The 15,975-nt window shown below is 37.9% G+C and overlaps 1 protein-coding gene across 4 annotated transcripts in view; it reads left to right on the forward strand.

The window, feature by feature from the left end:
• The window catches only part of FNIP2 (folliculin interacting protein 2), a 132,279-nt gene that overhangs the window by 75,591 nt on the left and 40,713 nt on the right, over positions 1 to 15,975 (forward strand). For 2 of the 4 annotated variants that reach the window (XM_072773783.1, XM_072773782.1), the window contains exons 6-9: positions 97 to 197; positions 386 to 475; positions 2,023 to 2,094; positions 15,529 to 15,658. In XM_072773783.1, coding sequence (XP_072629884.1) covers positions 97 to 197; positions 386 to 475; positions 2,023 to 2,094; positions 15,529 to 15,658 — 393 coding nt within the window. The remainder of the gene's footprint in view (positions 1 to 96; positions 198 to 385; positions 476 to 2,022; positions 2,095 to 15,528; positions 15,659 to 15,975) is intronic. The other 2 variants (XM_072773785.1, XM_072773784.1) reach the window with 1 other exon arrangement.

Genomic DNA, 15,975 nt, shown 5'->3' on the forward strand with positions numbered 1-15,975 from the left:
TTATTAGAAAACGGCTTTATTTGTCTCTTGATTTTTTTTTTTTTCTCTCTCTCTCTCTCTCTCTCTGTCTTCCTTCCTTCCCCTCTCCGGATTTAGCTTGCAAGACAGCTTTGAATACATCCACCAAGATCCTAATTTGGGAAAACTGAACACAAATCAGAATAATTTGGGTCCTTGTCGTACTGGAAGTAACCTAGGTAAAATCAGCCACGTAACTGGGCTCTTTCTTTCTGAATATCACTATTGTGGGTGTGTGTTTTGCTTTATTTGAGTTTGTTGTGTTGTTTTGGTTTTTTGTTTTTTTTTTTTTTTGCATCACCTTTAATCTGTGTTTATTTTTGTTTGTGTACTTTGTTTGCCCTCTTGTGTGTGTTTCTGTCTCTAGGTCTGCTGCAAGCATGCAGCAGCAAACTGCTGCAGGGCGTAGCTGAAGGAGGACCTCTCCGGCTCACCCGGAGTGCTTCTTTCTTTGCAGGTTTGTGTGGAATGCTGAGTACAGTGTGACCCACACACATATTAATAAGAAGTCCTGTGCAGGTTCTTAGAAAAAAAATCCTATTTGGTGCCTCTTTAGAAATCCAAGGGGCTCTTGAGATATTAGTTTCAAATTTAGCCAAGTTCATGGTATTTTGAAAATTCCACCAAAGAACCTCTGTTGTAAATGTCTTTGCTAATACCCCAGCGTAAGCTGATTTTGATCTGAAATGAGCCCTTAGTGTTTCTAAGAGGATTATATTTTCTGATTTTCCTGGGCCTCTTCTGCTGCTCTGAACTGTTTCCCTTTCCCATGGTATACTTTTATCCATTTATTCACCTGCATCCTTACCTGCACAGAGTTTCTTTCAAAAGTCACCCTAATAAGAGCATGGAAGACCTCTCTTTCTCTCTACTCCCCCACCCCTCCTCATTTCTCTCTCTTTTTCTGTCTAGCATTTAAGTAGTTTAAACATAGTTTCTAGGTTCTTTACAGGTATAATAATAATCTTGGTCTTTCTGGGTAGGTAAATTCTGAGATTTAACTGGCCTTGCTAATAAAGCTGTTGAATGTCTGTTGTAGTCTGGCATGATTAACAAGTGTGGGGAATCTTCACTACTAACATTAAATTTATGTTTATGGCAAATGATATTCTTCATTCTGTTCTTCTTTGTAGCGGGAACTATGCTAAGCACCATAGTTAACTGACACCCAAATGAAACTGGCACCCTCCACCTACTTAGTGTGAGGATAAAATGTTTATATGCTCTCTCTAACATTGTGAAAATAAATAAAAAAAATAGCTGGCAAGTATAATAATAGGCAGGGCACTAGGCTTCTTGTACATTGTAAAGCTTACTATAGCAACATGCCATCTATCCTCCAGCTCAATAAATATACAGTTTAGATGAATCTGAAGCATTCCTAGAAGTCTGCAATACTTTAGAGTGTTTCCTAAAATTCATGCCAGTATGAGCTTTTCTCAGTAACTACAATGATACTGGGTGTACATGGAAAAGAAGTGGAGGAAGAAATATTTGAAAATGAGTATATGTTTTTTAATCTGCCAGGAGAGTGGGTTACAAACAGAGAAACATTTTTTAAATTTATAAAATGGTCTTCAAGTATTTCTGTCCCCTAAGATTGTCTGTAGTTACTGATAAAACTGATTATAAAGCATTTTGAAAACATAGTGCTATTTAAATAGACTAATAATGCCGAAAGTGGACGAAAGTATCTGCCTGAGAATGTTCATTCATTGTGTTAACTGCATGAATAATTTATTATTCAGTTTGTTTTAGAACTAAGCATCACTCCAAAAAGTGTTTATGGTACAATAGGATAAAGGCAGGTAGCTACTTGGTTCTGTCTTCTTTTTACTTGTTTTCTACATAATTAATTTTGCTTTCTGGTTAATCTTTATATAAACATAGACCAGTCATCAATAGTGCTTGACTCCTTTGAAATGTAAGAATGACTGCAGTCATTTTTAAACAACTCGTTCTATGGGAATTTCAGTAACACGGCTACCTTTGCCTTTATCTTAGCACACAGCACTCCGGTTGACATGCCAAGCAGAGGACAGAATGAAGACCGGGACAGCGGCATTGCTAGATCAGGTATTTGCACTTCCTTTTACTGGTTTAGCTGGCAGAGTGAACTATCATCTGTAATGGTGAAGTAGGTGGGAAAATAGAAGACCGGCCTCATCTTCCAGGTTTTTTTCCTTCTCCATAATTCTAATGCTTCATGTATCTGAAGACCTAGAACTTTGATATATGGCATCTAGGAGTGATGGTGCAATGTGGACTAGTTTTTTTTTTTTTTTTTCTAAACCGAACGAATAGTAGACTTATACTTTGAGAAATTTCTTCTTAAAGAAATTTCTGCTTCCTTGAGCCAATTTTACTGGAAATTTGCTTGCTGAATATTGAGTATAAAATCAGAGGAAGAAAGGAATCTGTGGAAGTAAGTGTAAACATGAGTGTGGGAGGGCCGACCAGTCCCCCTGTCTTCTGTCTTAGAGTCAGGCTGATCTAGATTTTACCTTGGGCACCCCTTTCTCTTATTCCTTCAGCCTTAAGCTTTTCTGATACTGCTTTTTAAGATCTCTTGGTTTCTGCTTTTGTACACGATTCTGCTATGATTTTTGATTTGTGGTTTAGATCTGAGGTGGATTCTGTGCTGTAGAAGAAGGGTAGTCAACCAGTGATCTGGAATTGGAGGTGTTAGGGTTTTGCCTGATGAACACATATCATACACGCAGCTTCTGCCTTCCACTGAAGACTAAGGGCGCCCTGCTGGTTTACTGGTGATACATGGCACCTTCACCAAATAAGCCAGCCAGAGAGTGCTTAGATGTGGGGGACTGGTTCCAGGCTTCAGATGTCTTTCTTCCTGGCCTGCCATTCATTTCAGCAGCCAGATCTGAATGTTTTCTCTTGAGAGGAACTTGGGGCTGACCAGATATAGGAGGGAGAGGTGAGGGGGGCAGGGAGTAGAACGGATAACAGTGTGAATGACAAGAGTGGGAGAGCACTAGCTTTCTTTGATAGTTTGGCTTGTATTCTCAGCAGCGTTTCCTTTGAGTCTCTCAGTTCTCTTGTCAGGAGAGAGAGGGCAGAGATGGAAAGGGCTGTAAGTGCTTTCCTGTAGGCCATTTTTTTCCTCTCGTTCTCCTGGTGGACATGTTCTTCTTCACATGGCTTCTGCTTCTATCTGGGAGCTGTTCTAAGATTACTAAGCTCATGTAAAGACAGATGTGAGCTTTACACTCCTGGCAGACTTCAACAGTTTGTTGATAAAATCCTCTTGATGTTCTTACTGTAGTTAATTCTCAAAGATCTCTCCTTATAGCCACCTTAACGTTGTGAGGGACAAGGTCTTCATCCTGAAAAGAATAGGGACTCCAGGTATTTGAACTGAATTAGCAGAAGATGTAGAGAAATTACAAACATGCTAATTCCTTTTTTCTATAACTTTCAACTTTGTGTCTAAAGAGTTGAGAGATGGAGGAAAATTTTTTAAAATCTATTTCATTTTTTAGAACAGTTTCATATGTACAGAAAAATCAAGAAAAGTACAGAGAATTCCAATATAACCTGCACACAGGTTGCGCCATTATTAACATCTTACACTAGTATGGTGCATTTGCTATAGTTCACAAATCAGTATTGATTTATTATTATTATTATTATTATTATTATTATTATTATTATTATCTGAAGTCCATAGTCTTACTTATTTCCTTAGTTTTTACCTACTGTCTTTTTTTTGTTTCAGGACAGTATTATGTTTTGTTACCATGTCTCTTTAGGGCTCCTCTTGGTTTTCTGAATTTCTTTGTTTTTTATAACCCTGACAGTTTTGGGGAATAGTGTCCAAGTATTTTGTAGAATGCTCACTATTCAAATGTATCTGATGTTTTTCACATGACTACTGGGGTTATGGATTTTTCGAAGAAAGATCACAGAGGTAAAGTGTCATTTCCATTACATCATATCAGAGTACATGTGTTTGTCAGGTTTCTCTCCTGTAAACTTACTCTTTATTTCCCCTTCACTATAACTTAGGAAGGAAGTCACTATGCATGGTCCACACCTAAGGAGTGGAGAGTTATGCTTACCTCCCTTGAAGCAGAGTATCTGTGTCTACATAAATTACTTGGAATTCTTCTGCATGGGAGATTCGTCTCCTTCCACTCATCTATTCTTTCATTGATTCAGTCAGTCCATAGAGCTGAAGATGTTCCAGCTTTGGCCATGGAAGTCATGGAACTCTTTTAGCTGGCTTCTGTGTTTCTTTAACATACCCCTATCAGCATGTGTATGTATGTGTTTTTAATCCTTACTTTCTGATGCTGTAAGATACTCCAGACTTCTATATTATCTTATATATTTCCTACCCCAGTCATAGAGTTAGCCATTGCTCCATGGAACCTGTTCTTTCATTGGAAAATGGTATTAGGTTTTAAGATCTATATATTAGATATGCTCGATGCTGTTGGAATGTCTTTTTTTATAGGCCTTCTCAACTGACAAGCAAAAAAGAAGTTTATATGCTAACCGTATACATATATTATAATATTGCTAAGTGTAACATATGTATGTTAGGTTAAACATGAGTTTATACTGATGTCTCTATTTGTTAGCCATTACCACATGGATCATTCTGCCTTCTTCCCCTCGCTTATGTGAAACCCCCGCTCCACCTGGCTCTCATTGCCTGCCATCCACTTAATTAATTGTTTCATTTCAGTATATGTATAGAGCAAGGTCTGATTGTTAAGCTGTACCCAGGAAGGAAACAATTTTATTAACTAGAGTTCCTTTTACCTTTTGTCTTAAAGACGTCTACTCATTTCCAAAATTACTTAGGTCGGCACCTTTTGAGATGGGGGAATTTTTGTAGCTGTATGTGCCAGTTCAGTAGAATCTCTGAAATCATGCTTCACACCAGTTCACCTGGCTTCATGAATACTACCCCAAATTCCCATGATCACAAGTCAGGTCTGTAAGATTCTTCCCTGCTTCCTGGAAGAGTCCAGTAGAGAAGTGACTTGAGAAAAGCTTTTTTATTTGTTTTTAAATAATTGTTTATACAGAGAAACTTGTTCCAGGATAAAAAGAGATTTTAAAGGAGAGTTTACAGTTCCCCATCCAAAAGAAATCTAATGTTCTTTGTCCTTTCCCACCAGTGCCTTCCTTATGTACCCCCTTTTGCAGGCAAACTTGAAAGAATGGAGTGGATGTAGGAGCTCATTTCATTTCATGTTTAGCAGTTCTGTGGAACACACAGTATGTTCTGGGACTACAAAGAGCCATATGGTTTTGCATTCCCAAAGGGGTTTACTCTGTGGTTAGAAAACTGCATTATTTTGATGGTTTCCACAGTAAGACCAATTTGATACAGTTGAAATTAAGGGCAGGAGTTAGAAGGGTAGCACTGATTCCTAATTAGCCAGTCATCAAGCTACATTTGTTTATTGAATAGCAGTTTTTAGCCACCTGTGTTGTCAGACTCTCCCAGAAGTTGGGTGTTATTGAAGTAGAGTGAAGTATAGCACCTCCCCTCAGAGAGAGTTCATGTAAACCAAGAGTTAACATACAGTGTGATAAATACCACCTCATGAAATACGTGGGAGCAAAGAGGAGTGAGTAACTGCCTGGGAATTCAGGGTGATGGCCTCATAGAAGAGGTAATATTTGAGTGACACCTTGAAGGTAGAAAAGAACTGCACCAGAGTTTAGGAAAAGAGCATTTCCGAAAATAGTTTGTGCAAGGGTGTAGATTCTTGAGAGTACACAGAGTGTTTGAACAATGGCAGGACTGGCCTGCGGGGTTGGGAATGTTAGTAGGTAAGGCAGGTTATGAAAGGCTGATTTGGATGGCACCAGTACCTGATGAGTTTGGCTTTAATCTTATTAGCAGGGGCAGCTAGGGGATGTAACATAATTGGCTCTGTTTTTGAGATCCATGTGGTACTTCACAAACTGTGCTCCAGAAAAAGCTGGACCAATATGTCTATTGCTAAAATACATTAATGGTGATGTTTTCTAATTTCTCAGGGGATGAAGGGGCTTAGGTTTTTTTCTATTAACTTTTTTCAAAATAGTTTTTCCAAAGTTTTGGGGCTTCCCGCCACTGTGTGTGTGTGTGTGTGTGTGTGTGTGTGTGTGTGTGAGAGAGAGAGAGAGAGAGAGAGAGAGAGAGAGAATGAATGTATATAGCTAGTATAAAATGGTTATCTGATTTAGTATCAGATAACTGATACTATTTTGAAAAATAGTTCATTGGTTTTTTTTCCTCCTCCCTTTTTTGAAATAGTGTCTTTGAAAAATATGCAGCTTGGTTTTTTTCTAAGTTACAGTAGCTTTTTGTAATAACAGGAAATCAAAAAGTTTAATTTTGATCTATGTCTTAATGCATTTTACTCCTCATATTAAGTACTCTAGTGCCTCTTTACAAGCTTGGAATGCACAGAGAGAATAAGAAATAAAGCAATAACAAGAATATCTAACTTATTAAAAAAAAAAAAAAGGAAGCTGCACCTGGATGATGCAGTCAGTTAAGTGTTCAACTTGCGATTTCGGCTCAGTTTATGATTTCATGGGTGGTGAGATCAAGCCCCATGTCAGGCTGTGCACTTAGCGGGGAGTCTGCTGCAGATTCTCTCCCTCTGCCTCTACCACTCCTTCCACGCACATGTACTCTCTCTCTCAAATGAACATTTTTTTAAAAAGAGTAACTTCTTTACTGCCTTAACTAGTTAGACTTTTTTTTTTTTTTTAAGAGGCTTCTTCAGTAAAGGAACAAAGTAAATAATAAGCTCACTATGTTTTTTCCTCATAAGACGAACAGTTTACTTAAAGGTATTTGCCTTATTTCCTGAATTTTTGGAATGTATTAAGGAAGTCCAGTGAGAAATATATATTTTATTTAAAATTTAATATTCATATTCGTAGGCTTTTTCCAATAGCACGTTTGAGAACCATTTTTCTAGTATCATTCTGGAAGATGAGGACTAGAAGGAGACAAGATGAGATATTATTGTTTAAAAAAGATAGGAAGCAACCTTAATGTTCATTAGTAGGTATTGATTAAATTATGTACTTTTCAGGGAAAAGATACCATGTGGTAGTTAAAAGATGTGAGGTAGCTCAGAATGCCTTGAAATAGAAAAATTCTCCTAGGTATACTTTTAAGTGGAAAAAGAAAGGTGTATTAATAACATGTTCCAGTAAACCATCAAAACAAAGGCATTTTACAAGCTCTCTGTCTACATATAAAGATAGATAAGTATATTCATAGAATGTCTATTGAAGGGATAAAGGTTGGGACAGGTAAGGGAAATGCATTTTCATTGTATTCTCTTTTGGCTATTTAATGTGTTCTCTCTGCATATGTTAATCTAGAAGATTAATTATTTTTTGAGAAGTTGTTCTTTTCATGGTTACCATTAACAAATTTTGAGCAAGGTCTTAGGAGAGGAGAAGGATGGGTTTTAGCCATGCTATAGGAGGTGGGACTGGCAAGGCGGCTCGGTGACAGGGGGGCACAGGATATGGAGAAGGCAGGAGGAACCAAGGGTGACTCTCCAGTTTCTGACTCAGGTAAACAAGCAGAGGATGCTGGCATTAACTTGTGTGGGAAAGCAGGAGGCCAGTCCAGGGAGACAGATATTGAGATAACTCTTTAGTTAGAAGTGTCTAAATTCTTTAGCTGTGAGTAGTCAGCTGTAATTTAGAAATAGGAAATTGGCTCTGAAGAGATGGATTGGGGCAGAAGCTAGATTTTGGGTACATGAGTAGAGTAAGCTTCAGAGGGCCAGGACTGAGACCAGAGCCACTGAGCCTTGTTAATCTATCACCTTAATTTAGGCTTCGATTCTCTTCCTCATCAAAATGTTCAAATCATTGACAAGAAAAATAATTTCCTCATTTGCTGAGCAAAGTCATTTCCTCTGTTTTTAAAAGCAGTAAAATAAAAAGACCAATATGAGAAAAACTTTATAGTCTACTTTCAAACACTTTTATTCAAGTATTTTATTTATTTATTTAAAATATTTTATTTATTTGAGAGAGAGCATGAGCCATGGGAAATGCAGAGGGAGAGGGAGAATCAGAACCCTCACTGAGCTTGGGGCCTGATGCAGGGCCTGATCCCAGGACCCCAAGAGCATGACCCAAGCTGAAGTCAGACGCCTAATAGACTGAGCCACCCAGGTGCCCCTTTAGTCAAGTGTTTTAAAATGAACCTTCAGTGTAAGAATATGCATCATCATAGTATTCACATAGGACATGTGTTTTAGTCACTATACAGGTACAGGTTGGACCCCACCCAAAATTTGGTTTACATGTCAAGACTGATGATACCACACGTATGCCAAGAGGATATGAAAATATTTATCACTCACATAATGATGCTTTCTGGTGAGAGCAGGGTGCATTTCCCAAGCTGGTTAGAAAATGACTTGAGAGAAAGAGAAAGGAAATGATCTTGAGATTTTTATGGTGGTTAGGGGGTAGGGCCAGGGTGAGGGCTTCCACACATGGGTTGAACTTCCCACTAGTTCCAGAGGAGAGAGCCCCTGGGGTTTCTCATTACCCTGCCCAGATGTGGGACAAAAAGGGGATGGGGTTGGGAGGAGAAGCTTAAAAAAGGTATCAGTAGTTAAACATTAAAAAATGGAGTCAGACTGTTTATTATAATGTGGGTCACCTTTGAATAATGCAAAATGACATCCCATTTGTAAATGAATTCTTTTTTGACTTAACTGATACAGTGCTTTGTAAAGAGGGGCAAGAGTCAAGGAAGGTACTATTTTGTTGTCTGGCCATAGCATCCCATTGACTTCGTGTGTACACATATAGGCAAAGGCTTGAACTCAGCTTATCTGAGTCTTGGCAATACAACTTGTGCTCCTCTGGGAACACAAGAGAAATAGGAGGCCTCTAAGGAGCTGCTGGGAGGTCATCACCCACTCAATTCTCTGTCTCCCCTGGGAAGTTGTCCTGAAACAGTTTTTCATCACCTCCAGGGTTCAGATAAGATTTGGAGCCTTCTGCTCAGCCCACCTGAGACTAGAAATGCAGAATAGAGAACTGCTTAGCTGTAGTCTACAACTGGATCCCCAGCACCAGGATCTCCAAATTGTGGCACTGGGATCCCTTTTGTGTCAGTATTGTCCTTTTTGGTGTGTGGAGCAAGGATCACTGGAGGCTGGCACTTCTGGTTTATTCTTTCCACAGGCAATGTGAGACTCTATCCCAATCTAAAAATGTCTTCTTGTATCGTTACTGTCAAATCTTTACTTTGGGCTTTGCCTTGCCTTCTATATATAAACTTGGCAGTCTGTAATGTAGTTTGGACAGAACTCAATTTCTTCATTTCTTTATAATATTCCCATATTTCAAGTCAGACCTTTGGTATTCTCCTGGAATGGATATTTATCTTCTTCAGTTTCACAAATTTGTTGACTCTTTTAGCCTTTTCCTTTCTACATTTGCATTCCTATTACCTGTTTAAGAAAAATTAGAATAAAAAAGTAATGCAAAGCAACCCAAACTGTAAAGGGATCTAAGGGATCTAGGAAAAATTCTAAAAAAAAAAAAAAAAAAAAAGATAGACATTTATAGAGAGATTTTAAACCTTGATTAAAAGAAGACCTAAATGAATGGAGAAAGAGATGAAGTTTCACAAATAAATATAAATTTGGTGTAATTTCAATTAAAATCCCTTTGTAAAGCCAGACAAAATAACTTATTTCTATGGAAGGGCAAAGAACCAAAAGAGTTTTTATATTTCCCAAAAGTCTTTTAGACACTTCAATCTTAAGTTGCAGACTATGGATTAAAAGGCATAAAAAGGTTAAATAAGTTGGCAAATAAATGTAGACAGTGAATTGAGCATCAGTGAATGAGTTTATGTCTTAGGTAAGGAATTAAAATTTAAGGTGTTTTCAGTGGAGTATAATTAATGCTAAAAGGTAATGAGCTAGCTAACCAAGAAAATATATGGAGAAAACTTAAATCCATTTTACTAAGTGAAAGAAGCCATCTGAGAAGGCTACATCTTACACAATTTCAACTGTATGATATTCTGGAAAAGGCAAAACTCTAAAGCTAGTAAAAAGATCAGTGGTTGCCAGGGGTTGGGGACAGGGGCACTGAGGAATGAATAGCTGGAATACAGAGGATTTTTAGGGACTGAAAACATTTTGATTAATATGATAGTATTGGGTACATGTCATTATACATTTGTCCAGACTCAAAAAGAGTACATCCCTAAGGGTAAACTCTAAGGTAAGGTATGGACTCTGGTTGATAATTACATTTCAGTGTAGGTTTATCAGTTGTCACAAGTACACCACTCTGGTGAGGGGAGATCAGAGGGAAGGCTCTGTGTATGTGAAAGCAGGGGCTCTGTGGAGGGAAATATCTGTACCTTCCACTTAGTTTTGCTATGAACCTAAAACTGCTCTAAAAAGTCTATTTTTAAAAAATTCAGGTATTTTGAAATCATGATGGTGAGGACATTCTCTTTTTGTCTTTACATTGAGGGGAGTTTGTAGGAATTTTATTAAAACTTGAAGTCCCTGGAACGCTTTTGAGGACTCTTTAAGTCTTAAAATCATTCTGTGATCTGGTAACTACAACGTATTGACTAAAATGTGACTTGCCTATTAATATATTGGCTTTATTAAAAATGGCATCTTCCTATCAGACAATAATTACAGCTCTATTAATTGACCTATTTATTTTAAAAGATTTTATTTGAGAGAGCAATTGATAGCAAAAGAGAGAGAGCACGAGTGGGGGAAGAGGGAGAAGCAGATTCCCCACTGAGCAGGGAGCCAGACGTGGGGCTCGATCCCAGAGGTCCTGGGATCATAACTGAGCCAAAGGCAGATGCTTAACAGACTGAGCCACCCAGTCACCCCTAATTGACCTTTTTAAATGCTTCTGTTCTGTTGTGATGAGAAATATAGCTGCTAAACTTTAAGGAACCTTATACTTGTCAAATGTTTAGATAAGCAAAAACTCTTAAGAGAAGTACTGTCAGTGTTATAGTAAAAAAGATCATTACTGTCTTTTGGAGATAGTACCCTCTGTGTCAAACAGATATAAACATCACTACACCACTGCTACCCACTACTACCACCCCCACAAAACAAAAAACAAACAACAAAAAAATTTTTTTAATGGATGTAGAAGAAAAAAGAAAATCTAAATGCAGTGTATACAGCTTTGACCACAGGAAACTTTTAACATATTCAGACTTGGAATTCTCTAGAAATTTGTTTCTCTAATGCTCTGTTTTTGTCATAATTATCGATTGAGACAGACTTCATTGTTCTTCACATAATTGTTTGCTCACTCTTTATGCAGCAGTATTTCTTGAGCATCTTATGTGCCACGCATTTTTGTAGGGTTTGGGGGTAGAACATTGATCGAATAGACATGATCCCTGATCTCATGGAGTTTATATTCCATAAGGGAAACGCAGATAAGAGACAGTAAAATGTAGGTAAACACATATCACTGAGGAAAACAAAACATACGAGATGCTCATGGAGGGGCCTCTCCAAGAAGGTGACATTTTCAGCTGCAGATTGCAGGTGGTAAGAGGCTCCATGAAGATTAGAGCTCAGAGCATTGTATGCATGGGAACAGCAAAGACATTTGGAGCTTTGTGTGTAAGGAATAGAAAGAGTGCTGTAATAAGGGGTAAGGGGAGAGTGGTGTAAGATGAGCTTAGAGAGGAAATAAGGGGCCTAATTAACATATTTATATTTTTTTATTGTGATGGGATTGTTTCCAAATACACAGAGTAGGGTCTGTCCAAGCTGCAGAAGAGACAGGAGAGTCTAACCAACCATCAAATGCATTAAATGTTAATGGAACAGATACCTGATTCCACCCTTTTCTCATGAAAATGGCAATGAGTTAGAAGCCAAAATTAAGCTTGTTCTTCCATTTGAGAGTTACTAACTATATTGCTTACTAGAGTATGTAATTGACAGTGATATACCACAGTACTTTAATGTAAAAATCCTATTAACTAATATTAAGGTATTTTTGATAAGGAAATGCTGGGTAGCTCTAAGCCAGCACTTTAGCTCGATATGTCATTTGTATACATTAAAAATTTTTATTCAGTATTTTATAATGAGAAAAGGAATTTTCTGTATTTTTATTATTTTTTTCCTTTCCCTTTTAAGTGTCTATTACAAGTCCTAGGTTGTTTTCATGATTAACTTATCAGGATTAATAACCTTTTAGTGCTCTGAAATGTCTTTTGTAGCTTTCCTATTCCAAGAGTTATCAGAAGGAGTAAATAGCATTTACTGTGTGGGGAACTGGGCTAAGTGTATTGATTTGTTTAATCCTCACAGGAACTTATGGAATAGGTCAGTGCTTCTCAGATGTTTCTTTTGTCTGTAATTCGTGCTAATGCATTTTATATTATCCTGTAGCAAACATCTTCATATATAATAAATAAAAGTTTCATCAATTAATATTAGCATTATAATATACTCTTGTTTTCTTTCATTTTTTTTTCTTTTCTTCTAAGATTTTATTTATTTATTCATGAGAGACACACAGAGAGAGGCAAAGACACAGGCAGGGGGAGAAGCAGGCTTCACGCAGGGAGCCCGACGCGGGACTCAATCCCAGGACTCCAGGACCAGGCCCTGGGCTGAAGGTGGTGCTTAAACTGTTGAGCCACCCGGGCTGCCCTCTTGTTTTCTTTTATTTATTTATTTATTTTATTTATTTATTTATTTATTTATTTATTTATTTATTTATTTATTTATTTATTTTTTCTTGTTTTCTTTTAAATGTTTGTGTCAGTTCACTAAATAATTCACAACTTTCTAGCAGATTGCAGTTCTCATGAAAAATAGTAAGGTGGGATATTTTACTGTTCTCATTTTATAAGTGAGAAAGGTGAGAGGTTAAGTAAACTGCCCAGGTGTTACAACTGGTGAGTGGCAGAGCTAGGATTTGAACTGGGAGCCTGGGCTCTTACTCAGTTTACCAAACTGAATTATACAGCAAAACATACAATTTCCAGAATAAATCTGACCCTTAGAGTCATCTCCATCTTGCTTCTATGGCAGGGAAAAAAAGGTTTATAACACAAGTGTTACCTCTCAGCCTTGTCCTCTACCTGCCAAGAAGTTAATTTGATCAGCATAAGATTGGAAGAGAGACAGGGGACCCTAAAGATTTAGGAATATGGAATAAAGAGCTTGTGTACTTTATAGGGGACTTTTAGAACTTGGGGGTGGGACACAAATATCTACTTGGGATTTTTTTTACTTAAGTAATTTTGTGTGGTTTTGTGGAAAAACTCTCTCCTTCTCCCTTCAAAGCTGTCAATAAAATTACCCACCACTGATATTTCAAATATGGGTTTGATTTTAGAGATTTAAGACCAGCCTCACGGGTTAAACCAGGTCAGAATGGAGACAACCTGTCACATCTGGATGATACTTTAGTGAAGTGCCATAAATTCACTAAGTATTTATTAATTGCTTTAATAAATTATCCAGAGAGCTGTCCTGGATACCAGGGATACAAAAATGACTTCGATCTGCAAAACAAATGTTACAAACACTGATACATTAGAAAAAAAAGCATCTCATATACTTCTGTTGTGGAAAGACCCTTGAGCCATTTTACATCTAATTTTGTAGCCTGGCAGGCAGCCCCACTGGCGCAGTGGTTTAGCGCCGCCTGCAGCCTGGGGCGTGATCCTAGGGACCCTGGATCGAGTCCCACGTCAGGCTCCCCGCATGGAGCCTGCTTCTCCCTCTGCCTGTGTCTCTGCCTCTGTCTCTCTCTCTGTGTGTCTCTATGAATAAATAAAATCTTTAAAAATAATAATAATAATTTTGTAGCCTGGCAAGTTCACTGCTATTCATGTAGACTTGAAGCTCCATGGAAATATGTGTCTGTCTTGTCCACCACTGTATCCCACCTGGCATATATTGCACATACTCCAGCATTTGCTTATTGATTACTGACTAATAGCCAAGTAACTCTTGTAGTATTTAAGAAATCAGGGGCGCCTGAGTGGCTCAGTCAGTTAAGTGGCTGCCTTCAGCTCAGGTCATGATCCAGGTGTGCTGGGATCTAGCCCCGTATCAGGTTCCCTGGTGGGGAGCCTGCTTCTCCCTCTTCCTCTGCTCTTCCCCCTGTTTGTGCTTTCTGGTGTGTTTGCTCGTGGGCTCGCTCTCCCCCCCCCCCGCCCCCGTCTCTGTAAAATAAATCAATAAAATCTTTAAAAAAAGATAAGAAGTCAGATCAGGGAATCAGGTTATTGACATCTGCCTATAAAAGTGCCCATATTTAAAAAAAAGTGCCTATAAAATATAAGACTCTATATGAAGAAATGCCTTTATCAAGTGATATCCATAAGCATAGTATACTATATGTGCTGAAATAAATTACCTTTGTCCTGTGATCTGCTTCTGAAAATCTTGAACAGCTTTCAGTAACACATTATTTCCTTTTCCACTAGCTTGAGTGACATTTCAGTGTCTATCTAGTTCCTTAGCTTGAGGAAAGTAAAAGGAAGAAAGTCTATTTCCTTTGTTCATTCTTCCAAACTAGTAGACACCCATCAAGCAGCTCTTATTTCTAAAAATCCCTTTCCCTACCCTGAAAGGGACCGAGTCCCTCCCTGCCTATTGGAGAAGTCTGGGCTGGCCTGTCAGCTCACACTGGGAATGCAAGTGTAGGCATCTAATACCATATAGCAAAAAGAAGCAGAGAGAGACCCAGAGGCAAATAAGTAATCCAAACAGAAAACATATTTTTTTAAAAAAAAGATATATATTTTTAAAATATATTTTCTGCTTGGATTACTTATTTGCGTATATATATGTATGTGTGTGTGTATATATATATACACATACATGCATACATACATACATATATATGTATGATTAGACATTGCTTTTTTCACATCCAAGGGAATGGTGATGGGTTGGTGGGAGAGCTGGTTGCTGAAGGGAAAGAGGGCAAGTATTGTATATTTGGAGATAGGAGATGAGAGAAAGGATACTCTGTGGAGGAACCACTTACTTGCCTAAATTTCACCTCAAAATAGGAGTGAAAAAGTTAAAAAAAAAAAGTAAAAAAAAAAAGGAGTGAAAAAATAGGAGGAGAAAGATACATGTAAATAAACATTATGTATGACGTTAGTTATCAGGTAGGAATATAAATTAATGTGGACCATTTTATCAGATACTTGCATTATACATTCTGGGTGAGTAATTATGTTTGCTTTGTATTGTAGGGCCTGATAATTGATGTATTTGGTATGCTGGTAATCCCTATTTTTAGATTTTATTTTCCTTTTTAAAGGCTGTCTTCTGTGCAGTACCGAAGTAAGACAGAAGTTATAGGCTCCCCCTGCTGGATATGACTGGTAGAACGTGAAAATTTAGGTCACTTGGCCTGTATTTCTGTGTGAGCCTGTGTAGGCACGTGAGGATTCATTTCCCTCAACTTTCAACTTTCAAATTTTCTTCCTCACAGCCTCACTGAGCAGCCTTTTGATTACACCTTTTCCATCTCCAAGCTCCTCTACATCCTCTTCCAGCAGTTACCAGCGCCGCTGGCTCCGAAGTCAGACAACAAGTTTGGAAAATGGCATCATTCCAAGGAGGTGAGTTTTAAGTTTGTTCTTACTGAGAAAGGTACTGGTTGTAGACAGCTTGAACAAACTGGTGGTAGTCACCTGTTGTCAATGGAAAAAAGAACTAAAACTCCTGGATTAGCCTCAGCTTAGGCTGAAAATGTCTTAAGAAGTTTTTGTTTTGTTTTGTTTTGTTTTTTAAGAATAAGTATTAAAGCAAAAAATAATTTGGTTTGGAAGACAGTGGGAAACATCATTGTGCCATGTACAAGCTAGATTTTGTGTTAATTTAAAATGAGTATACTCTCTCTGAATTGGCTCCCTTCCAGATGTCACTCTCATGAGTT

Source organism: Canis lupus, chromosome 13 (genome assembly GCF_048164855.1).
Source record: "Canis lupus baileyi chromosome 13, mCanLup2.hap1, whole genome shotgun sequence".
NCBI lineage: Eukaryota > Metazoa > Chordata > Mammalia > Carnivora > Canidae > Canis > Canis lupus.